The following is a 26,106-nucleotide window of genomic DNA, read 5'->3' on the forward strand; positions in this document are numbered from 1 at the left end:
ATCACAGGTTGAGACTTAATAATGGTCATTTGCTCATGCAGGGCAGATGACGTGCGGAGAGATGGAGAGCTTAAATGTTATTTTTTATTAGATACTTTGAGATCCACATTATCCAGCGAATGACTGAGTCTCTCTGATAAGACTTTATTTAGAAAATTAAGTTGCTCCCCCCTCTAAAATTCTATTCTGTCCACTCAGATCTATGAAACACAGAGAGGAGACAGGTTCATTGCACAGGTGAGATGTTTTATTATTGCATGCCATTTTCCCGTCACATCTTTAGGCCTAAAACATACAAACGCACTCACAAAAATGGCATCTGAAAATGAGAACATTACCTACCAAGCTTACACTGGCTCCAGGAAAAGAGCTGGAGAGTAAAACAATAAGGAGAAAAAAAAATTATTTTTAGCTGCTTTACTTTGTTTATCATGTAATAGAAAGGCACAGGAGCATTTCTAGAACACATTACTGAGCAGTTAAACACAATCAACCCTACTGAGTATAGTCTGGCTTTAGCATTCGCTGTAACTGCATCAAATAATGCTTTTTATCTATGACAAATGTGAGCGTTTGAATTTAAAGTAAATGTTACCGTTTACTGCAAAATTACCATGTCACTGCAGATCAACTGAAGCACACAATGTTGATATAAAGCAGGGGGGGTCCATAAAAGAAACTAAATGTACTGCCTTGCTAAACAGCTCACATACGACTTGCTCCTGATGCTCTACCACAGATGATGTTTGGCACTCTTTAACTTCTCTTAAGCTCCAGAGAGCCCCTGTGATGTAGCCTGGACACATTTTGTGTGGCCTGGAACATCTCACATTTTCACTTCTTTGGCAACTTCAACTTCACATCACTAATAATATTCATTTGAGTTGTTTACTTTTTATGCCATTGTTTTTGCTGAGTAAATAGTACATCAAAAGAAAAAAACAAAAAAAAACAAAAAAAAAAAAACATGCACAACTCATCCCAGTCCCAAAACTTCTCCTCAGTACTGTATTCAATTGTGGAAAAACACTCATTCTTTCACACACAAACAAAATGCTGAGCAGCAATAAAACAAATTAAACCTAAAACTGCAGAGAGAAGCGAGCTTTGCATCACACTCATCTTAAACTAGGATGATGAGTCCCAAGTACGTCTTAGTATGGACTGATGGATCTTGGGGAAACTGCCTGAAGTATAGAGTGACTATGGGATGAGATGTTCTCACATTGATGGTATGTAGCGGTTGTGGTGAACGTCACTGGCGTTAAACATCAGTGTTTGTTCCAGGTCGGGACTGCCATGGGACCTCTGGAAGACCTCTCCACCACTATCAGCTCATCTGGGTTGTCATGGGCTTTATAGTGGAACAGAAGATCCTGGATGGCCCGCTCTTCAATCTATAAGGACAGAAAATAACAAGGAAAAAACTGTGAAAAAAAACAACAAAAACCAAACTTCAATTGAGAGGGAAAAGAACAAAATGCTGACGCTGAAAGCTTAATGGTAATAAGTGTTTTACTTAATAGCAACCAGAAAACCTCAGGGGGAAAAAAGTGTTTTTGTGAAGGCTCTGACAGAAGTCTGGCAACCAGCTGGAGAGGAGAAGAGTGTGCTGTCAAAGAGACAAAACTGGAGACACCTAATTTCTAACCAGCACTGTACAGAGTGCAATGCTGATTAGATAAAAATTAGATAAGTCAAGACAGGAGACACAAGAAGCGTCTTCTGATGGACCACTGCCATGTTTTCCATTTGGACGCTGTGCACAGAAGCTATGCAATCAGTGATGCCAAGGGTGTGTGTGCGTGCTTGTGACACACAGACACGATGTGTTACCTGGATGAGCGCCAGCGGCTTCTCTCGGCTGCGGATCAGCGCGGCTTCCTGCTGCTTCTCTTCCTCCACGATGGAAGCAAAGGTCACCAGGGAGGAGAGGGGAGGGCTGCCCACTGCACCCAGCACCCACGGCCTGAGGGGATAGATGGTTGACACACACACACACACGTTGGTATCAAGTGGACAAAGGTTGAGTCAACCACTACTGACAAGCTCCGGTGTGTGAATGGCCACCTGTCCACCCGGCTTTAACAAACCTCTTCCGCTACTGCACAACAGTACTGAAGTTAAAATGCTTTGCTGAAGACTTTAACATGATTGCTGCACATGCTACTATAAAAAGTCAAGCTACAACCTTTTCTGATCTCTGCTGCATTTGATACAGCACTCTTTGAAACATTGAGATATCATGGTATTTATTTGGGTCTGGGTCAGGGGCACAGGGGTGGATGGGAAGAGACAGAGGACATAGCGACATTCCCAAGCCAGCCAGACAATAGACATAATCTCTCTGGGGTTTCCTGGGTCTGCCCCAGAGTCCTCTCCAAGTAGGATGTGCCTGAAACACCTGATCTAAAAGGAATTCAGGAGTTATATCCCTCAACCACCTCAGCTGGTTCATTTTAATGTAGAGGAGTGTCTGCTCTACTCTGAGCCACACCAAAATGACTGAGCTCCTCATCTCTGAGGGACAGCCTAGAAACCACTCGGAGGAACTTGTTTGTTCCTTCACTTGTATCTGCAATCCTGTTCTGTCACTACCCACACCTTGAGGCCATAGGTGAGGGTAAGAATGTAGACTCACCAGTGAGATGATAACTTGGCTCTGATGTTTGGCCCTCACTTTACCAAAACAGACTTGGTAAAGCGTCTTCATTACTGCAGACCACATCATCCGCAAAAAACTTTTTGCAAATTAAATTTCAAATTCCTAGTTTCACCTCTTGCCTGAAACTAGAAATTCTGCTCATAAAGATATGAGCAGAATTGATGACGAAGGGCACAAACCACTGGAGTCTGACTTACTGCTGAAATTTAAAAATATCAGCATATTCTAATGCTGCCTTATGTAATGCATTTATTGAGTAAAGCTGTGTCAGAGTTTGCAGTTCTCACTGCACTCTCCCACTCACTCAGTCCCCCCCAATGTTATTCTGATAGACCAAGTTAATAGCTGCATGTTTCATTACATTCAGCAGCTCAGTGGGGTTTCTGATAGCATGCAGCACACTGTTCAGTCTCTGTTAATCTTCCCTTGTCAGAGGAATGAAGGTAAGAACAGTCACAGGCTACATCCATTTACACACCGAGGACATACACAGCAACATTTTTTGGGATTTGCGTTCGCAAACACATCGTTTAGAGACTTTTATATTCAGCATCCTTGTTGACTCTAAAAATGGTAGAAAAACAGACTCCAAAACGTGACGGCTCACACATCAGTGTCCAAATGGATTAGCCTAAAAATAAAATGCAGACCTTGCTCCAACAGTATAAGAAAAGTCACACCTGTTATCATTTGTAAACATGAGGCGAGTTACTGCAACAGCAGAAAAAAAAAAAAAGCTGTCAGGTATGGGCTCAAAATGTGGTCATAAATATTTTGTACTTGTAAATCAGTTTTGTATGTGTAAAAAAGATTTGTGTGTGCGTAAAAAAGATTTGTGTGTGGACTTTGCCAAAAAACCCCTGCAAGTTACAAGTACGGATTTTGACCCTATTTTTCTTCCTTTCATCTGATTGGTCAATGTCATGTCAATCACAAATGTAACAATCCAATCAGAGAACAGATGGGTTTGGCTGTCGGAGGGGCACTTTTTTGAACTGCAGGTCCTTGAAGGGTGATACAGTTTGAAGCTGGAGGATCTCTATATAAATATCCGATAGCAGCTAGGTCCCCTAACTTTCAGCAGCTGTTGAAAGGATAAAGTTGTGGTATGTCAGTGGTTAGAAATACCATCATTACTTTAGGATTAGTTTAACACAAAGTCAGGGCTGACCCGGGACCATTGCTGTGAGTCACAGTGCGCAGCATAAAAGTCCTTTCACATCGGACACAGGATGTGCTGCTAATGCTAACTAAACGCAAAGGATCCAGAATTTGTTGCGCTGGCTGCTGGGCTCTGTGGGTTTTTGCAGCAGCTCTACCTGTACTAGATGCACCTGCTCCTTGTCGTTTCTATCTCTGACTTTATGTCCTCTACAAGAGTTTCGGGGGGGGGGGGGGTGGGGGGGTTTGCTAGTTCTTCAAATGTTCAATAAAAACATGTATGCTAATTCATAACGAAGAAAGCTTTGTAATGAAGACTGTCATTTCCAAAACACTGCCCGTCCCCCGCGGTCCGCAGCGCTGTTGAAAAGGCTGTGGAAGTCCCTGTATTAAGCACATAGACCTGTGACACAAAAATCACCAAACTCAGACCACAGACTGTTTTCCTTCGTGGTGATAAAGGAAAACGCTGGGTTGGCATGTAAAAGGGCATTTATTCCCTTCAAAGACCTGCAGTTCAAAAAAAGTGCCCCTCCGACAGGCAAACCCATCTGTTCTCTGATTGGATTGTTACATTTGTGATTGACATGACATTGACCAATCAGATGAAAGGAAGAAAAATAGGGTCAAAATCCGTACTTGTAACTTGCAGGGGTTTTTTGGCAAAGTCCACACACAAATCTTTTTTACACACACACAAATCTTTTTTACGCACACACAAATCTTTTTTACACATACAAATCTTTTTTACGCACACACAAATCTTTTTTACGCACACACAAATCTTTTTTACACACACAAATCTTTTTTACACATACAAATCTTTTTTACGCACACACAAATTCTTTTTACACATACAAAACTGATTTACAAGTACAAAATATTTATGACCACATTTTGAGCCCATAGTCAGAGGATTCAAAGTGTGCACAAAGGTTGACTGAAAGCTGACTTAAACCTCTTTCCTGCTGCTTATAGATGGTGTTTTTCCTTTGAAACACCATGTATATACATTCACATTTCTAAATCCTCCTAAAATACTTGTAAAACAACTTAGAGAAGAGGGTATAAATATATAATGTTTGTTAAAGAATACATCTATTCAACACGGTAGGTAAAATATGACATGTCTCATACAAATGAGCTACCTTTAGACCGATTTGTGTGTGCTTTAAGTGATTTTTTTTAGTCTGTTGGTCGTTTATATAGCGGGTTGTTACAAATCCTGCCAAAAACATTCCATTATGGCCACGCTAATGTCGTATGGAAAGAGGGGCCTCCGTTTGTGTGATCGTTCATCTGGACGAGAGACAACGCTGGAAATATTTCCACGAGACATAAGCAGAGGAAAAAATGTCTGACATTCAATCACAGCGCAGATTATAAAGGCATCTCTATTAAATCTGATTTGGGATGTGGAAACTGTGTCCCAGAAGGCAGACACAAGAGCGTGCGCGGCTGCTTCCTGAGCCTTGAACTCGTCCATGTCTGCTCATCCAAATACCCGGGCGAACCTGAAACCTGCTCCCGTTTCTGTGTGATCTGTTGTGACACGAGGGCTGCCCTTATCAATTCTGATTAACATCACTGGCTTCACTTGACTTACTTTCACAGCTGTTTAATATCTAGCAGTCTGCTCTTAACAGCATGAAGCATGGCCAAACATACAGCAGAGGAGGATGAAATCAGATAAGAGATGTGCTTACATACAGATAGACAAGATTAACTTGACTTTCTGGACCTGAAAGGAATTAAAAGCTGCAAAGGTGGCCAAACATAGAGGATTTCATTGCTTCCGCGCTACCCAACGTCAGAAAGTAGAGCACGCCACTTACTACAGCTAGGAATATCTTCTGTGCATGCCGTGTTTATCCAGCTGTTGAGGAACATTGTAAAGGTCAGGGTGACTCAGTCAAGGGCAGGTCAACCCAGCAGCACTGGGTCATTCAGAGCCATTCACCTCACACAACAAAGAGCTTAATGCGTTTCTCAGGCTGTCAGCCTATCCAACTACAGCACATCTTATCAGTGCCCTGGCACCAGTTAGAGTTACGGTTAGTTACAACTCACATCTTTTATTTTTGTGTTTCCTGGACAATAAGTCTGATCTAAACAATCACTATCACTTCCTCTTTTATATGTCTCAGCTGCGAAACAGTGCCTGCTTGTGCCACGTATACACCGTCTTCCTGTTTTGGGGGCCAAGTTTGATGTTCAGGCTGCAGAAATTAGAAGTAAAAATAATGGGAGATTATTGCTAAGACAATGGGTTATCTACAGGGCTGCAGACTGCTGTGGGGGGAAAAAAAACCCCCACAACAGCTGATACATGATGACACCTCAATAGTGCCTCCAAGTGGAAATCAGCAGCACAAGTCAGAAACACTCAATCTTACTGCAGCAGCAACCTATAATATGTTTTATGTAACAGATAAGGTACTCTTTGGCCATCTCAAAATATTTGGCACAGATTCAAGTCTCAATTCAAGACTATTTCTATCTCCTTAAAAAGAGAGGCTATTTTGGCTCTACCTCCAGTGTGGAAGAACCCCTTACTCCTGTACGCTACACTTCGACTTCTTCTTACCCCGCGGGTCTCTCTGACTCGCTGCCTTCAGCACACTTGAATGTGACCCTCCTGGCAGCAGGTGCAGCAACGATGGGGGACCCCAGGGTGCTCTGGCCCCTTTGCGTTCCGATTTGCCCTGCTCGGATCAAATGGTTCTCTTCCTCCTCCAGCAGAGCCCGAAATGAACACGAGGAGGGTGGGGACTGGACAGCCGTTGCCCTGCAGGTGGAAAGAAATCATAGAAGGGAAGAAGTTCACAATTAAAAGCAAAAGGTGGCTACCCTTTCTGTAGCTGCTAGTGCGTTTAAGACATTACATAGTGGCTCACAACTTTCTTCATCTTGTCCCTTTTTGAGTAATTTAACCACAGATTCAGGTTTCAAATGCCCAAGCTCAAAGGGGACCTATATTGTAAGCATGCCCAACTTTGATGGTTAAAAAAAAAAAAAAAAATACTAAAATCATAGTGTAGGGTAGATCACAAGGCAGATGACTGTGGCACATATTATAACCTGTTTCAGAAACATGAGAATGCAAACTGATCATGTCTAAATGTCAAATGTCATAGTGCTAGTATAGTTAGTGTTACCTAATCCAAACACAGCAACAAATATCCACCACAAGTATTCTCCAAGCCTTTTAACTAAACACTGGATGTAACATAAGCCTTCTAATGTCAAACCATCGACAAGCAGTCAAAAGATCACAATGATGCATTTTCACTAAGCCAACTTTTACCTGTTGTACAATGTAAACAAATGTTTTTATTAACAAAGCAGATCTACTTTACAAGTAGGAAATATGGAGCTTTTGTAGCTGTTTGCACTTGTATTAGCTGTAAACCTGCTTTGTGGCAGTTAAAAAAAAGAATATTTTCCTCAAAACAAACTTATCCAGTCAATCTAAAACACCACTTGCATCAAATTTCTGGCAACAGTACAATGTTATTCTGAAGAAACAATTTCTTTTTCTGTGGAAGGGATTAACATTAGCATTTTAGCTAAGAGGAGAAGGGAGACTTCCACTCTTGATATTTTCTACGTGCTACACATTTTCACAAATACTTGTCCCATCCAGAGTAGGAATGTGTGGGCTCACTGCACAAAATGCATTTTTTTTTTCTTTTGAGATTTCCTGACATATATCAGGAACACAAAGGTATTCCATGACAGTAGCGGTATTCGTATTTGGGCTCACTCACCAGGCCTTTCCACTGCTTTTGGATGGAGTGGCTGTGGGGGTTGGTTTGGATGCTGTGGACTCCGCACTGGCCTCCTTGTTAGCCATGGCCAGCATCTTCCTCTGTTTCTGGGACAGTTTAGTGGAAAGAGGGGAGTGCTTAATGCTGGTGCTGACACTGTGGACAGGTGGGAAAATAAGCAGAGCTCAAGTAAGCAATAGTTCTCATTTCCAGACAGTGGATTAAGAACTGAAAGATACATGTGTAAAGTACAGATATTAGTCATTAATTAAACCCATCACTCCCTTCTATTGACTGGAATAAGTGGCATAAATCATTTTTTCATTGAAGATTTCTCAGTTTAAACACTGCAGACCACCCGCCCACCTTCCAGGGCTTTTAGGAGTTGCTCCAAGAGTCTGCAGAGAATTGGCTTCCATGTCCATGATGGTTCTCAGATCCAAGACTGGAGGAGCACGAGCAGGACTGCAAATTGAAAAAACAGAGTCACACTTAATAAGAAAGATATACTGCTCAAATTTCAGTGGTTATTTATTTATCAGGGCTGAAAATGCTTCCTTTCTGTTAACCACCCCCTCAACATAAAGTGGGTGGATATAAGGATAAAATGACATCCTCTCAAGATAGCCTTTGTTCAATCTTAAACCTGCATTTCTCAGCCAAGGAGACGTGTGAAAAACAAATTAATAAGACAATAAAAATGTTGATAAATTTCACACCATCAAAGTTACCCTACCAGGGAAGGACCTTTGGGATGGTTTGCGGAGCAGAGTTGGGGGGAGTTGGGAGGCCGTTCTTAATAGATGTTGGGGTGCTGGGTGGGGTCTTCAGCCTCTGGCTAAAAGTTTTCTCATCCTGCAGATAAAAAAATAATAAAACTCACAAACACTTCAACTCTAACTTAACAGTGTTAAGTAGACCATCTTTGCAGTCTTGATTTTAATCTACCAACTCGTCTAATTATCTAACTACACGCAATGTGCAGCATATTAAAGATGTAAAATTAACCTCAGCTCTCTCATGGAAAACAGGTGACTGCATGTCTCTGGGACTGCCGACCCCCATGTAGCTGCCTTCAGAGTCTGATGTGAGGAGCTCCTGCAGAGACTCAGTCGAGTTCACCTTACCTGACTTCACCAGGCATGGGGAGACCACTGAGCAAAAAAAGGCATGTGTTAGGTAACTTGTCATAAATTCAATAACAACAAGATCCAACATCACAAAGAAGCTGACAGCCACATACCAGCAGCAGGAGGGCTTTGGATGATATCAGAGAGAGTATAGCCCCCTGAGCTATCAGAGCGCCTCCTTGGTTTCTTCTTAGCCTTCATTTTAGCTTTTTTTAACAGGATTTCCCTGAAAAAGACAATGTGTGAAATTATTAGCAGATTATTGTTAGAGTGACACACTGAAGACATTTAATAGAAGTCTTTAAAGGTATCACAGATAATTCCCTGCCTTTTAGCTATAAACCTTTAGAAATTAACATAGTGATACTATGTACCAAGTTAATACCATATTTGACTGTACCTGCAAGAGTGATCCAATTCTGCTTCTGGTTTAGGGCTGAATGCGGAGTCCAAATCCTCATCCTCATACACACTGAGGTCTGGTGCACCAGGATATGGGGTGATAACACGCTTCTGCATTGCTGGGATCTGAAATCAAATGGAGAAAAAGAAAGAAAAACTTATGAAAAACTCTATGCAATAGACAAATAAATCTAAGTATGGCTGTCTTAGAAAACATTACATCACCTACAGTTAATCAACGAATCAATCGACAAACATGTTTTCACAGTCTGCAGAGACAGGAGAAACTCTCTACAGCTCAACCTCTACATTGTGTAGATAGTTTTAAGATTTATGATCAGTGAAAGTCAGAACAACAGGATGATTTCTGTGACAAAAGACTGGAAATAAAAGGCAGATGTAGTGACATCACTTCAGACTAGGTGAATGGTAAATGGTAAATGGCCTGTATTTATATAGCGCCTTAATCGTCCCTAAGGACCCCAAAGCGCTTTACATATCCAGTCATCCACCCATTCACACACACATTCACACACTGGTGATGGCAAGCTACATTGTAGCCACAGCCACCCTGGGGCGCACTGACAGAGGCGAGGCTGCCGAACACTGGCGCCACCGGACCCTCTGACCACCACCAGTAGGCAATGGGTTAAGTGTCTTGCCCAAGGACACAACGACCGAGACTGTCCAAGCCGGGGCTCGAACCGGCAACCTTCCAATTACAAGGCGAGCTCCCAACTCTTGAGCCACGATCGCACAGGTGAAGCCCCACCTGTTGATAATAATGTACAAAGTGAACTTTATGTTGTGTTCAGTGTAACTTTAACCTAGCAACTGAGCCCATAAAGTCATCAGGAAACTGTTTGAAGCCAAGGGTTGCTCCCCTATAGGCTTTTATACAACTGGATGTCTTTCTACAACTACAAGGGCTGCCCCCTGCTGTTCACTTTAAAGAATTATTTTATTTCACTGGTAAAAAAAAAAAAAAAGAAAAAAGAAAAAAAATTAAACAATGAGCATCCTTAAATAGAAATTCTGACACAGACTGGGGTGTTTTTAAGGGTGGAAGGGGACTCACCATCTTCCTGTAGGCTGCAGAAAGCTCCACCAGCACTTCATCACTGAGAATATCCAGAGCTCTGAGGACACCAAAGTAACACAAAACAAAAATATATTGATTAGAAAACACTTCTCCTGTTTGCTCTGCTCTATGGATCCATATTTACATGCACATGTTCTACTAAACATATTCATGATCTTGCACACACCACTTTGAATTCAAAATGCTACACTGGCTTTAAGTTCTCACTTTGATTCCAGCAGAGCGGCCATGTTGAGCACGATGAACTGGAGGCAGGACAGTTTTAACTGTTCCGCATTGTACATGATGGCAAACTCCAGGAGCTCTGCAGCATTCTTCAGAGTCACTGAGGGCAGAAAAGCAGCGGTTTGAAATGATGCAGCTGTGTGTGCTTATTGTTTTCATGAGTTCTATGTATGAAATTATTCAGAATCAAGATGACACGAGGACAATGTGAACTTAACGCAACTTTAAACAGATGCCCCAAGGCTAATGCTGAGAATTAGATACCCTCAAATGAAGGGGGCTGCTAAAAGAAAAAGAAAAGCGCAAGTGCAAGAAGTTATGTCACAAATTGAAGTAAGAGATCGTACGGTTCTCCGTGATGACGACCTCGCACATCTCCTTTAGCCGTGTGATGAGGAGCTGGTCAGCGACAACCAACACGTTGCAGACAAACTCTACATTCAGAGACTCTGGCAGGGAAAAGTGAGAGAACAGTATCATCAGTGTGGGTTTTTTTCCCCCACATTCTTTTAAATTTGGAGAGCACATGACCATAAAAAACAGTTCAAAATGTGTTTTCATTAGGAAAAAAAAGCCCCAACTTGTTAGGTTACCTTTAATCGTGGGAGACTCATCTGTGTAAATGTACTCGAGAATGACCTGCAGGATCTCTGAGCTGGTGGGCATCTCGAGTGCAGAACAAGATGTAGCCTGAAGGGTTGCGAGACAATATTATCAGAGTATCAGTATGAAACTGTGTGACTTTAGAGCTGTGACTGGTTTAAAAAAATAATAATAATTATATATATCACAACAGAAGGGTGGGGGACTTGGCATACCTCAATCCAGGGGTTACCGAGCATACTGTTGAAGTACTCTGCAGAAAGACAGAAACAAGAAAACAATTTAAGTACATAAAAAAAAAAAGAGAGAAAAAAAAAGTGTTTCAATTAGAGATGGACCGATCCGATATTACGTATCGGTATTGGTCCGATACTGAGGTAAATTACTGGATCGGATATCGGAGAGAAATAAAAAATATAATCCGATCCATTAAATATCAAAAAAGCACCTCACAAAACTTGCGACATGGCGTAACTCGGCTCATAACCGTAGCACGTCGGAGCATCACGTGATAGAGCGGCTGTGTGTATTTGTAGCCTCGCTACCAAACCGGCAATTCATCTCCGAGGAAGTTATCCCAGAGAGAAGTAAAGCAAGTGTGTAAGTTCATCTCTGAATGTTTGTAAAGCATTCCCACGTTAAGCTTAACAACCGATATATGGAGCGACTGCCTCTCTCTCTCCCTCCCTCTCCTGCCGCTACTTCACGAAACTGATTAATGATCAGCTGATCGGCTTTTCTGTCGCGAGTCCGTCTCTCTTCTTTGTTTTTGGCCCACTTTACACCAGAAAGAGGAAACCAGCGGCTGAACAACAGCAGCATGTTTAAGCTTGAGAAGCTGTTGTTAGAATTTTCTACACCAGGATCCTTTTCTACGTAGCTGACGGCTGGTAACTGTGCAGGGGCGGATCTAGCAAAGTTTAGCCAGGGGGGCCGATAGGGCATGAACAGGGAAAAGGGGGCACAAAGACATATTTTTCTTTCTTATTCTCATTTAAAATGTCTAGCTTTTAATAAATAATTATCTGAATCTTACACCCAAAGTTTTAATCTGATGTAAAATGTATAGAAGTCCATTACTGTATATAGTAACTATTAAGTCTAATATACCCTAGTAAGCTATAGTACTTTTTCCTTTGGGAAGATACCATCTGTGCAGGCTGCAATTCTGTTGAAGAAAGATGTTGAATCTATTTAATTATTCTTGAAAAATCATTTATTTCTGTGCATTTTTTTTCACACTGCATCAAATTAAAGTTGATTACATCGATTAAGCATCACGAGGTGGAGGGTGGGGGTGGTTCCCTATTTTTTTTTTGCTGGGAGTTTGCAACCCTATTAGTTAGGTTGCTTAATATTTCTGCTAAGTACTCTTTAAAATACCAGAATAGGGATGATGGAGTAGGTTTAAGTTTATTAGATTGATCAGTATTGCTGAACTATGAAATATTTTGGGTGCAGTGTATTTTTTACATACAGGTATAACAGAATAGCTTTAGTGTTGTTGTTTATTTAAACTTGAGTATGAATTTATACAAAATGCAGCAAGATATTAAAAAAAAAAACCCCAGTTTTATTGATTAAAAAACACACTATATCGGATTCATATCGGTATCGGCAGATATCCAAATTTATGATATCGGTATCGGTCATAAAAAAGTGGTATCGTGCCATCTCTAGTTTCAATCAATCAACACTAAAATTTGGCTACTCACGTGACGTGAGCATTTACATAAAATACAGGTTTCAATTTTGGTCAAACTGGATGACTATCTAAAACATCTTACTAGGTTTTCTCAAGTGTACTTCTGGAGAATATTGTCCCCAAAAAGGACTAAAATAATTAAGGAAGAACCGGATGTGGAACTGCCTCGACTGCATTTGCAGAATTTTGGGTTGGGGGATTTATTTATATAGACAGCTGGTGTTGGGACAGAACATGGACCAATATTAAGTACCCTAGGAATGTCAGAAGGGTTCGAGATACTGCAGCCAGCCCCACAGTGTACCTTATCTTCTAAGAAATACTGTTAATTACAATCCTACTGCTTGAACAGAAACTCTGCATTTACATTCAACTGGGTTTTTATCTTAAAAACAAACCCATTTTACAACATCTGGTTCACTTTACAGGTATTGTATTTTGTGAGGTCTGTTCATTTTTTTACACTTCTCTCTGTGTTACCTCAGCTAAGGAGGATATGGTGTACCGGATTACTGAAAAAGTCATTCTGGATCCAGGAGGGGGTAGCATGTGTATCTAGATGACATGCATGATAAAAACTCATCTTTTCAGTAACAGTATTTGAACCTACAGACTACCTTTGCATGCTCTCTTACAGGCAAAAGAAGGAAAACCAATTGTGCCACAAAAGGTAATGAGTTACTTTCTTACGCGGTTAGCCTTTTTAGAATTAAATGGTGCATATGATATGTTATGCCATACACAGTTGTGCAAAACAAACTGAAGTTACAGTTTTTATTGATTTGAATGACTCAATGGCATGCTACCTGATTCATCTTACCTAGTCTGGCACAGAGGACACTTTTATGACAAGAAAACTCTTTCCCGTCTTCAGATTTCAGAGTGACATCACAAAGATAAGAGCTGCACAGACATAGAAAGAACAAAATATATAAACAGTTAAGTTGTGTCTGACAAGTTAAGTTTGCAGTTTATTCAGTAACTAAAGCTGATTATAGACACACATACGTACCATTTCTTCTGGTAGAATTTTGGTTTGTTGCCTGTTTTCTTGTTTGTAACATTAATTTTTCCATTTTCGTATTTGACACCGTCCAGTCTGTGCAGAAATAAAACAAATGGATGAAAACAAAGGACACGAAATCTGTATTGCCCTTGAGCTTAAAGTGCGCTCGGCTTCTCACCGTGCCGACAGGCTGCCCAGGCCGAGTTTTTTTGCAACACCCTGTAAGGTTTTCACTGGGTTGGCACCTCCCTCGTTGGCTCCAGCCTTGTCACCTTTGCTTCCTTTCCCCTTTTTGCCAGGCTTGGAGCCTTTGCTCTTGGCCTTGTCACTGTTGCCTTTGGCTGCAGGTGGAAGGGAACGGTACACCTCGAGGGCTGAACGACCACTCAGACCCAAGTCCTGCAGGCTACTGATAAGCCTGTCCTCCTCTGAATCCTGGCCAAGGCAATGAACACAGCAGAAGACAGTCTTCATGAATTAACACAGCCGAGTCAGAGCTAACAGACCTCCCAGGTCAATGAAAATGAAATTATTGTGGAGTTAAAAATCGATGTAGCGTAAAGAAAAAGCTACATTACAGTACAGTGTAATCAAGCACATATGATTTTCCTTTTTTGCCCCCTCACCTGGTTTGGGACTGTAATGACCCCCGACACTCTCGGCCTCGCTCCGTGTACCAGCAGCTCACAAGAGTCTGTGTAGATGAAGTGAAGAGCGTATTCCATCATGTCCGGTGGGATTTTTTCCAGAATGAGCAAATCGCACCCCACGGCATCTTCGCTCTTCCTCACTTCCTTATCGAGCTCCTCATCGACCCCACAGTGCTCAGACATGAACTGCTTCCGGAAGAACTCAGACCTCATGGACAGAATGTACTTGTGAGCTGGAAAAGTGCGATCACCAGCCTGAAGCGTCACATCGTGGATGCTGTCCATTTCGTCCGCCTCATCCAGAAGGCTCCCGAAGTGCTGGGAGAAGGATGACGGAGAAATGCTGGGAACCTCGTACAGGCTGGAGTACATATACACAGGGAAAATGATTGAGGTTTAAAATGATAAAAACTCATACATTACAAACACACTCACACACACAAAAACCCAACTGGATTTAATCTTTCAAATCCAGTTTAATCAGAAATTATATAACACAGCTTTTGAATAACAAGAGAAGAATGACAGCAAGTAGCTTAACCCTTAAAGAGACAATAATCTTCCCAGCTGACTCCTAATAAAGCAATGAATGTAATGAGCAGAGAAGAGATCTAAAAATAAAAAACAAGACACAAGCTGCTCAGAGAAACAGTCCACTCTCCCGAGTCATGCCTAAACAGCTGCAGTGTGAATCCTAAACACAACATTTAGTGACCTTTTTAAGTATGAAGGGGGGGGGGGGGGGGGGGGGGGGGGGACTTTAAAGTAACTCTTTTTAAGTATTTAACATTTAAGGTTTACCGAAGTGTGGATAGTTATAACCATGTTTTTATTGTGGATGGAAGAACTTATTACACTAGTAATTATTATTAGTAAAGATCAGAATATTAAACCTCTTCTTTTTACTTAAGTTTAGATATCATACTTCATAGACAAAAAGAACTAAGATTTTAAGACTTTACTTCTTCATGTCAGTTGTTCCTTAGGTGTTAGTCATTTCATTATCTACGCCTTGTTCACAAAGGCTGTGTTTAAGCTGCTTTCTTTCTCAAGCTTGACGTGGATAACCGATCCAAAAGTGGCTCTCTAGGCAATAATAATTGAATTTTATCCTAACACATCAAAATGTTTATGATGAAACTACCTTACAATCATTCTGGACAGTGTACCTTCTGGTGCTGCATTGTTGCATTCATACTGGGAAGTAATCTGTGCTCACTGGCACACACAAAAAACTTTTTCATGGCCATTTCACTTACAGTGGGTTACCTAACAGAGATGTATAAACTATTGCATGTGTGGGCTGCTGGATTAGGCAATTTTTTAGGTTTGTGTACCTTTATATAATATTTTGTCTTTTTTGTACACAATATTTATTTTTTCTAATCCATCTCTAATTCACTTTTTCTTCCTGACCTTGTACTCCTGTAACAACTGTATTTTCCCAGCGTGGGATGAGCAAAGTCTCTATCTACAGCTCTACTAAAGTGTCCGTCAGTTATTGTAGTGCATTTTCTACACTTGAGGGTATGTGTACCTTGTTTTTGGGTCAGCCTGGAGAACTCCAAAATTCCGGCCCTTTGAGTCCATGGTAATGCTGACAGCTCTGTGGACATAGGGGAGTTTCTCCAGGCGGATTCGTTCATACAGTGTCCCAACATCCGAGTGGCCACACACCTCCACACTGCCCTCTGTAACACAGAAGGAGAACATTTACCACATATAGTAATAATCCATTTCCATTCTTCCATTCATCAAGGCACTCCTCTTAACTTTCATTGAAATGTATTTTATAGTTAGGCCACAATATAACAAAGTCTAATCCCTGCACAGATAAAAAGTGTGGAGGAAAACAAAAAAATAATAAATTGCCAACTTAACATACCTTTCTCCCCCCTAAATTCCTCACCTTTCTTTTCCCCGTACTTCTTATATTCTCCAGCCCACACACCACTGAAGCCCTCTCCATCCTGAGTCACAAACATCATGCTGTTCTTGCTGAGAGCGATGTCCGTCATGAAGACCTGACGCGCATACGCCCACCGGCACTGTCTCACCGAGCTGCCAGTGGAACGCCAGCAAAACACCTGACAGAGACAAGAGAAAAACTAGTCTTACTCACCATTTTTATCTATAGGCTGTCACACAGGTAAGGCAGATTTTGGATTGTGTAACCGTGTAGCATAGGTTAGATAAGAATAGGAAAAGTAAAGTGATGATAAAAATAACAGGATGTATTTCTTTCCATGTACCAGGATTTAATAAGTGAAGCACAAGTGAACTACAGCTTTACTGTTGTACATCCCTCTTCTGTTGAAGATACAGGAACTAAATGGTGCTTGTCTTGTGGTTTTTCAAGCACCTCTAAAGTAGAACAAAAAGCACAGCGCTGCATAACAGTGCACTTACCCTCCCAGCTGTATCCAACGCCAGAATGACCACCTTTTCTGCTCCTCCCTCGTTCAAGATCTGTGGAGCTACTCGATGGTCCAGACTCCCCCCACTGACCAGGACCTTCCTGATGTTGAGCTGCCTGTAAGAGACCCATCAAAATCAATAATCGGAAAAGAAAGAAGAGCAGGAATGTATTTACAAATACATACATTTGTATGTACGACACTAAACTACAGAACTCACAGAATAGACAACTATTTCCAATCTAGGGGAATATATTTAATACAATAAAATCAAACTTCTAATAAAACTGTTCTCAAATATTTTTTGTCAGACACAGAGCAGTGCCTGAAATGCAGTTCATTAAGACTACATGTTAAACAAGCAGCAACTTCTGAGCTGCAATGAAAGAGACTTATATTTATAGATAAAACAATCGCTTGAAAACACAATAAATGAGAAAATTGCTGTGTTTGTAAAAAATCTTCATGTCTGGCTCTAACATAATGACAGATAAAAGCTCTGTGTTTTTTGCCAGAGTATGAGCAATTTTCAGTAGAAAAATATGAGAAGTTTGGAGCAAAGTGAAGACTGTCCATTAGTTATTTGATTCCAGATGGTATTGTTCTACCAAATTAATAAAAAAAATCAAAATAAAAGATGGGCCATTTAACATAGCTTAATCTAAAAACTATTTATTGATCTAGTCTAACACAATAAAAATATGGCAATGTGAAACCTTTGAGTCTCTCATAGTGATGAACCGACAGAAAATTATCAGCCGATTCTGCAGCTACGCTTGGCTTTGCTACCAAGATAAATTTAACCCTTTAGCCAGTCAATTTTAACCCATTTTTTTCAACTTTTGTTTAGCAGTGAGTATAAGCACAGTTAGCAAACCACTGCCAAACTGAGTATATCATCTAGCAATCAGGATTCAGTGGAAACAACAGCGGCGAACAAAACCAAAGCTAAAGGAGACTGAATACTAGATGCAAGCTTGCCAAATAGCCAGACAGATGACTCAGAATAAGTTACTGCTAAATGTGTAAATGATTAATTATTTGATCACAACACCAATCTAAATGGGGATCATGATAATATTGAGCTCATACTTTGTTTCTGCTGCCCCCACATGGCCCAAATATACATTTTTGCAGGTTTAAGAGCGCTAAACTTTAAGGTTGGCACGATGTCCTACTGCAGGGGTGGCCAACTCCAGGCCTCGAGAGCCGGTGTCCTGCAGGTTTTAGATGTGTCCTTGATCCAACACAGCTGATTCAAATGGCTAAATGACCTCCTCAACATGTCTTGAAGTTCTCCAGAGGCCTGGTAATGAACTAATCATTTGATTCAGGTGTGTTGACCCAGGGTGAGATCTAAAACCTGCAGGATGCCGGCTCTCAAGGCCTGGAGTTGGCCACTCCTGTCCTACTGATTTATTCACCTTGAAGCCATCTTCTTGCATTGGTAGTCAGCTAAGAGGTACACATCCCCCTTCTCGGTCACAACTACCGTTGCGCCATCACTAGCTGCTGCCATAGATATGGCTACATCCTTGTGGTGCAGAGCTGACACCTGCCGGGGGGCTGTTGCACACTTTTCTCCATTTGGATCCAGCAAGTAACCTGGAAAAGAGGACAAAACATACCAGAAAGGAAGTGATTATTAAAGAGTTTTTTTCGAAACATGGAATGATTTTATTTTATTTTTTAAATCTTCTTGTCTTTTTTTTATCTTATTAATGGCATTTTACAAAAATAAAAAATCTCTCCTACAATAAGTAAACTGAAAATTGTGCAAAGCTACTTTTGCAATACAATCATTATTCATGAATTTGTGCTAAATATACTGGCTCTGTTCTCTGGCATGGTCACACATGACCCCATGCTGTGTGTTTCATCTTAAACTGACTGATCTAAACTGTTAAATCATATCATGTATCTGAAAAGTGTTTATTCTTTTATTTTGTGGTAATATTTTAGCTGACTTTAAGGATGAGGACTTACCCAGCTGGCCTCCATTGAGTCCCATTGTATAGACAGCCTCCCTGGTCCACAGCACTGTGTGGAACCTTCCTGCTGCAACTCCAATCACAGTCCTACCTTTGAGCATCTTCGAGAAAACCTTTATGAAAAGCAAATCATTCCATCATAAAAAAACCCAAAACAGATAACACCAATTCATAAGGTCATTTTATATACTAATAATGATCAAATTAATTAAAGGTAAGCCAATGCTTTATAGATTCACTGCAAAACATCAGCAGCTCCCACTGCTACCTCCTACCTGTTTAGGTACAAATGCAGAGGCGGGAGGAGGAACTAAGCCCAGCTGGTGGAATGTGTTGAGACCAAACGTATAAACATAGCCTTCCTCTGTCAGGACCACTGTGTGGTCTTTAGCTGCTGCCACCTGGGAGCAGTGATGGGACATCAGGCCTTCTACCATTCGAGGAACCTGAAAAAAAGAAAAAAAAGGAATGAGACAAAAGAAATATAACCAAAATATAAAACAAAATAAAGAGAGAGAAACAGAGGGTTTAATAACTGTTTCCAAGCCCATTTGAAGTACATGAAAGAAGTGTTAAATTTGTATCAGCAGAAGGCTGATACCACAGCTCTACATTTTATTGGTTAAACCATTAAAAGCTCAGAAAACAAATGAGACCGTGCATTTAGCGTAACAGACTTAATGGCATTTCTGTACTGTATATCTGTGTAGTTGGGATCTTAAGTTACAGATGCAATACAAGCACCTCTCTCACTTCCCATCCCCGTCTCTAAGTCCCACAGACAACCATAATCTTCTAGTGAACACAATTATTGTACTTCTTGTGGCTTTATTGAACACACATTTTCCAGCCTGTACTGAAAAGTGTCAACTAAACAAAGTAAGTGAACCTTTGTGCTGACAGCTTTTAAAAATCTCCTTAAAATATGAGTGTGAATCAAGGAGATATTGAGTGCCCCTCCAGTTTGGTTACTGACAAAATCTGCTTTTCTACAGAAAAGAAAGAAAAAAAATTGGTGGGAATAATCACGTCACTTGGGTGATGTGGATACCCAAAATTGTGAACTCGAGGACGAAGTGGAGTGACAAAAATAACCCATCAGCCTTTTACAGCTGAAGAGTAAAAATAGAGGATTTTCAGGACTGTAGATGCTCACAAGATCAAACAACAATGTGATGTATGAAGTTAAGTTTTGTTAAGCTTTGTGCATTAAATCTCATGATTAATATTTAATTCTGCAGGATTAATCTGTTTTATTTTTAAAAATGATATATTTTACTGACATTTTTGTATTATTTATATATTTTTAATCACCATTTTATAATCATCATTATCATCTAAAAGCATTTCTGACTGGAGGAGGTGGCACTCATAGGGATCATTTTGTATGGAAAAAGGGAAAAAAAAAAAAAGTCATATGACCCCCTTTTCATGTGAGCACACATGGAGACCAAAGCAGAAAGCTTGGCTTAACAGAGAAAGCTGATAACCACCGTTATGATACCTGTTATCTACAACTGAGGTTTAAGGTTTTCCCAAGCCAGCTAGCACAAAGAAAACCTGGCTGTGTTGAATTTCATGTATAATAGGTTAAAATAGATTGTGTTTGTCTATAATTATGATTTAAATGAATATCAAATCCAGATCAAGTTTCAAAACCACTTTTTCTTGAAGCCTAAATTTTTCTGTAACTGAAGCAATAAAATGCACAAGCACATGATTATGATGATAATGCATTGATATATATTTGTTCATTAAAGAGGAAGGAATTCTGCATTTCGTTTTAAATATATGGGGAATTTTGACATGATGCCCAGATCTCACCAGATAAGTCTGTTCATCTCCATGGCCAAGTCTGCCTCCCTGTCCATGCCCGCAGGTGAACACCTGGCCTTTCTGTGACAAGAACACAGAGTGGAACTTGCACAGCACCACCTGCAGAAAGAAGAAACAAACATAATTGTGGTATCCCCTTGTTGCTTTCAGTTTTAATAGCCTGCATATCCCACTACAGGAAAATTACGAGGTGCTTGGTTGTGCTGATTAATGCTCTTGTCATTATAATTTTGACCTCACGTCCGAGGCTGCAATGCATCTCTTTCCATGTCCCTGGGCCAACCCTTCTTGTAGCGATAGTAAAACACTAATGCAATAAAAGGCCAGGGCACAGGTGGAAAAGCAAACATCATTACTAATACATCGCTCCCCTCAAGCCTTCAATAGAGCACAGGGATGTCTCCTGAAGTATCGCATTGATGTGGACATCCACACACATGCGTACACAGGAGTATAGCTCATTTAATTAAAAACATGTCATTGTGGAATTAATATTTAACCTCTGGCACCTGCTGGATTGGGCTAGGAAGACAAAGACTACACTGAGTCTCACTGGGTCATGAAATGGTCATGAAATCAGATCCACCTGTCCCCAACTAGCTTTATGAAATGACTCCTGCAGGTTAGAGGAAAAAAAAAGAAAAAGAACAACCCTCACACTTTCAGCTGTAAACAGCAATTATACAACATTAGGCACAGATAAATTATTAGTCAACAGATAAACAGAAAGTGAAAATACAGCAAACACAGTCTTATCTTATTCCGACACCCGTTGGGTACACAGGCCACTGGGGGTAATTGAACTGGTTCCAGGAGCTATATTAATCACACTAAGAGCCTAGACATGACAAACGCATGAAATTGTAGCCTGGCTTGGCACAGTTCAGCTAGCAGGGGTTAACAATGTACAGACCAGCTCCACTAAGTCACAAATGAAGGTTGTACAAGAGACGGCAGACCACGCCTGATGATACAGAAACAATGTGCTGTATTAGACTCAAATAACATTACTGATCCCCCCACCTCCTGGATGAACCGGGAAATGTGGCCATGACTCACTACAATATGCCAAATTATATTATGTAATATGCTTTAATGTACAACTTAATACATTTATCACAGGTATAGTTTGAAGCTCTCCAGCAAAAGCATTATTTCAGCTGCTGTGGACTAAACGGTACTGGACAGCTGAAAGGGGGAGGGAAAAAAAAAACATTTTGCAAATTTTCATGTGCCCTGAGGAGAAGGTGGTGTAATACAGGGCGTGTATACAAGTGTTTTACTGGTTTTACCCAAGTGATGTGGCTTATCTGAAACACCCATGTGCTTTTTTCTTTTCTTTTTTTTAATTTAATGTAATATCTTGGTACTCAGTCAAAACACGGCGCTATCACAGCATTCCTGGTGCTACAGGGATACACACAAGTTGGGTTTTCAGGGTGTGAGGTAGGAAAACACTTTCCCACTCCCTTGAGAGATGTTAAGACAGCAATGCGTTGTTAGCCTACCTGCTTGATGTAAACTCCAGTCCTGGCAAAGACATCGACAAGCTCAGGGTGCTGTCGGCTCTCCTGATTGCCATGACCGAGGCTGAAATTTGTATTGTTTCCCCACGTGTAAACTTCAGTTGGGTCTAAGATGAAGAAAGAAACACTATTTAAAAAAAAAAAAAAAAAAAAAGCCAAAACACTGTCTCCACCTAATGTCCAATTTAACTACAGAGGCCTGTAGTGCAAAACTGGATTTGGGGTTCAGTGAGACACCACATATGCTGCAAACCTAGCCTGCTCTTGACAGGCGGCCTAGGTTTGCAGCCTGCCGGTCCAGAGCAGTCCTAGGCTGCTCTGGACTGCTCTGTTCCACAAAGGAGATCAACGCATACCAAACAACCACCTGCTGACCAATCCATTCCCTGGAAAATAACATAACTATTCCTAGAAAAGCCTGGAAACCTACTACATACACACTGAGGTCCACAATGCGCAGGTAGGAACTTTTCCAGACTACCTAGTTTCGTCTTTCTTTGCAGAATATGAATAAGACATTTTTTTTTAAACTGTTTAAAACATTTTATAAGCCTCAATATAGCAATATGATACTAAAGTGGAGAATTTTAGCTCTTGACTTGGTGATTTTGAATCAAATCGAGCACACTAAACATGGTTACTGGTTTAAATTCTGTTTTTTATATTTATTCTTTATTTGTTTTCAGACCTTTTAAACACCGCAGGGGCTTCAGCTGCAAGAATAACACAAACACGTCACACAACACAGACTGTTTAACAGAATACGCAATTGTAATTATATGTCTGAATCGCCTGTGTCCCAGTGACACAGCTATGATAATGATAAGTCTGTTACCTGACACAGTGAGCTTTTCTGGTCTCACTGAGCAAAGCTCAGAGTGCACTTAAACACATTTACACAGAGTTTTTCAACACTGAACTACTGTGCAGCACTTTGCCTATCACACACACACTCGCATTTTGCTTATTTGACTGCAGCAGCTGTGTTGCTTTCAGCAGGTGGTTGTATTTTTGTACTATTACAATCTGATCATCATAAAATAGACTGCTCGGTTGCCATCGGACCTGTCCCTATTTGAGGTTAGTCATATGCTGCCAACACAGCCTCTTCAATGTGAGCTACATTTGACTGATCCAGCCGATAACCACTTAACTGTTACCAGTGATATGATAAGGGAAGGCAGAAAAGACAAAGATATCACATATATATTGAATCATAGTATAGGCCCAAGCTTTGTTCTTTTTTGAACAAGCGAAGTCACACATCTCCAAAACAAAACCAAAGCACTAAAAGCAGCGTCTGAGGGTGTCGGCTTTTCTTACCAGTGTTTCTATACAAGACATGTGATGGGCGGTCCTTCATGGTCAAGTCCAGGACTGAAAGACCCTCCTTGTCTTGGGTGGAGAGAAGTCCCCCATGCTGCAATACAAAATTCAAATGTAGGTCAAAGTTTGAGTCTCTTCAGAATAATGTTTGTCATTTTATGGTACTGAAAGCTTTGATTGGACTGTCTCTTCTTGGTAATAATTTAATAGACACAGTGGTAAATTTTGATGGCACTCCATCAACACACACCTTGACCAGTGATATGAGACAGTGGATCTGTCCATAGAAGGCGCTGCGGTGCAGAGCGGTCCAACCGGACTCCTTGTCCTTAAGCATCAGGTCAGCACTTTTGATTTCCAGCAGCCACTCCAGCAGGGCCTTCTTACCCAGTGAGGCTGCCAGGTGCAGGGCTGTACGACCGAAAGCATCCCGCAAAGTGGCTGCATTGTGGCAGTGTGAAGTCAGGAAAGCCCGGAGCTGCCCCTCAGAGCCGCTTGTTAGTGCAGCAACCACCTGGTCTGCATGCTGCTGTGAGCGGCATTTGGGGGTGCAGTCCAGCGGTGCCTGACTCATCCTGACCTCTGACAAATCTTCACAGTGAAGCCCTTCTCCTCTTGGCAAAGTCCTTCTGCCAGCCCACCACCAATAATGGCAAACACACTCAAAAACAATTTAATGTGTGGCAACAAACAAGAGAAACACTGTCAAAAAAATCTGGAAAAAAACAGGACAAAAATAAAACAGCCGAGGTAGATTGGAGTGCTAGAATTGTGCTTGTGTTGAGGTTCCACCGCACCCTAGCGACTCCAGAGCCTCTCCGTGACTCGTTTCAGTCCACCATTTCGATCAAGGACCGCACACAAGGCTGGGTGCTCGCAGTGTACAATGGCATCAGGAATTTAATAAATAGAAAACTTCTTTATGAATTTATACAAAAAAAAATGTACAACATCTGAAAAAATAGTCTTCCATCTAATTATGTACAAAAGGCAACAACTTCACCAGCCCTCTGACCTTCTCCTCCTGCAGTCCCAACCATCAAACCTGAGGGGAAAGGCCACCTTCCCCCCCAAATTTTCACACCTCTTTTTCACAACTCCATAATTGTAGAGTGTACCTAAAGGAGAAAGTTGAAGCACACATTAGTGACAAAACAGCGTCCTCATTTTGATTACATGTAATCACGTGTGCAATAGTAAAATACAAACGTGTAAACTTCAGAACAAGTCTGCCCTAAAATCAGTCTTAAGTAGCTCGAGTCAGCTGAGTTTACAAGGTTTAATGTTGACTAATCACCACGATTATGTAACAGGCTAACTTAGCTTAGCTTAATATTAACTGCTGTTATTGTCCACTCACCATTTGGTCTCGCTAATGGTCAGCTAATACACCCTTGATGTTAAGGCCGTAGTGGCCCCATTTCTTTAATAGAAACAGTCGTATCTCCCTTATTGCTTATCTAACTTGCTGCAGAAGCAGGCTATGCACAGCAGCTACTTCCCCCAGTAATATTAGCTCATCCTGCCTAACAGGGTACTGCAGCATAGATCATTTCAAAGCGGGATAAACGCACCGATTTGGACAAGTTTGAAAATCAGCCCAGTATAGTTAATTAAAGACAGTTACCTAATACTACTTTGACAGCTCGCTTAGCTGACACATCATCGCAAGCTAGCGTTAGCAAACTGCTAGCAGCTGAAGGAAATGAACGTCGGGGTATTTCTTACCTTCCGCTAGTGAAAGAAAAAAGAGGACATGGAGAAAGTAGCATCAACGACGTAAATCCACTGTGTCATTACTACAAATGGAAAATGCAATGTATTTTTTCGCCGGTACGAATTTTGGACAGGAATGAGCCCCTGCAGGTTAGGTAAGAGAGCTTGCATCAATGTCAAGACTTCTGATTGGCCACGGCTCCTGCATCCTGATGTCCTATTGGCGGATTTTTGGGGCGGTCAGTTGAGTTCAGAGTGTGCTGTCGCTCTGTGGGTGATGTCATAGGATGCGATTTTGACATATACCAAGATTATTCTGGTTAACTAACACTAAATAAAAAACTAAAACGGCATAAAAAATGTTTTAGTTAGCCACAATAAAAATGAAATATTCTGGAAAAAAATAAACCTAACTGAAACTGATTTTGTGACCTCAAAATTAACTAAAATAAAATAAAACATATAGAGGAAAACCTTAGTTTTAGTATTTCTTAGTTTGATGAAAATAAAAATAAATAATAATAACTATTATTATTATAATTATCATATTTACAGTTTGGCTGATGACTCTGTGTGTTTACAAGACTGTTAAGATTTTTAAAAAGTTCAAAAAGTAAACTGAAACAAGAAAACCCAGTATGGAACCAAACTAAAACTAAACTGAATTAAAAACAAAAAGTCAAAATGAAATAAAAACAGAAACTAATCAGAAAATACAAAACTATAATAACTGTGCCTTGTACATATGTTAATGAATAATAACATAATAAAAACAAAAAATGAAAACATACATACCATAAATATTACATCTTAACAAGCTTGCAGATTAATCAAGAGAAAAGACAATAATAAGCGTTCCATAGAAGCAAGAATTC

General features: G+C 40.7%; 1 protein-coding gene across 3 annotated transcripts; it reads right to left on the minus strand.

Moving 5' to 3' along the window:
* Positions 1–225: 225 nt before the first annotated feature.
* On the minus strand, positions 226–25,412 carry ibtk (inhibitor of Bruton agammaglobulinemia tyrosine kinase). Of its 3 annotated transcripts, none has more exons than XM_063484666.1 (29): positions 25,244–25,412; positions 23,766–24,633; positions 23,513–23,609; positions 22,172–22,296; positions 20,652–20,762; positions 19,103–19,273; positions 18,823–18,940; positions 18,261–18,441; positions 16,829–16,952; positions 16,329–16,506; positions 15,957–16,110; positions 14,396–14,780; positions 13,948–14,204; positions 13,776–13,862; positions 13,584–13,666; positions 11,274–11,311; positions 11,049–11,145; positions 10,803–10,904; positions 10,438–10,555; positions 10,207–10,267; positions 9,127–9,254; positions 8,840–8,952; positions 8,605–8,750; positions 8,333–8,451; positions 7,963–8,061; positions 7,597–7,752; positions 6,414–6,614; positions 1,837–1,969; positions 226–1,397 (listed from the first exon to the last, which is right to left on the minus strand). In XM_063484666.1, the coding sequence occupies exons 2-29, from the start codon at positions 24,087–24,089 to the stop codon at positions 1,272–1,274; spliced, it is 4,032 nt and encodes a 1,343-aa protein (XP_063340736.1). In that variant the 5' UTR covers positions 24,090–24,633; positions 25,244–25,412; the 3' UTR covers positions 226–1,271. The 3 variants fall into 3 exon arrangements, with proteins under 3 accessions (XP_063340736.1, XP_063340737.1, XP_063340738.1); XM_063484667.1 differs by lacking the exon at positions 25,244–25,412 and adding an exon at positions 24,876–24,962; XM_063484668.1 differs by lacking the exons at positions 22,172–22,296; positions 23,513–23,609; positions 23,766–24,633; positions 25,244–25,412 and adding an exon at positions 21,173–21,274.
* Between the last annotated feature and the right edge of the window lie 694 nt (positions 25,413–26,106).

This window comes from Pelmatolapia mariae, linkage group LG10_11, assembly GCF_036321145.2.
Source record: "Pelmatolapia mariae isolate MD_Pm_ZW linkage group LG10_11, Pm_UMD_F_2, whole genome shotgun sequence".
In the NCBI taxonomy this organism is placed as follows: domain Eukaryota; kingdom Metazoa; phylum Chordata; class Actinopteri; order Cichliformes; family Cichlidae; genus Pelmatolapia; species Pelmatolapia mariae.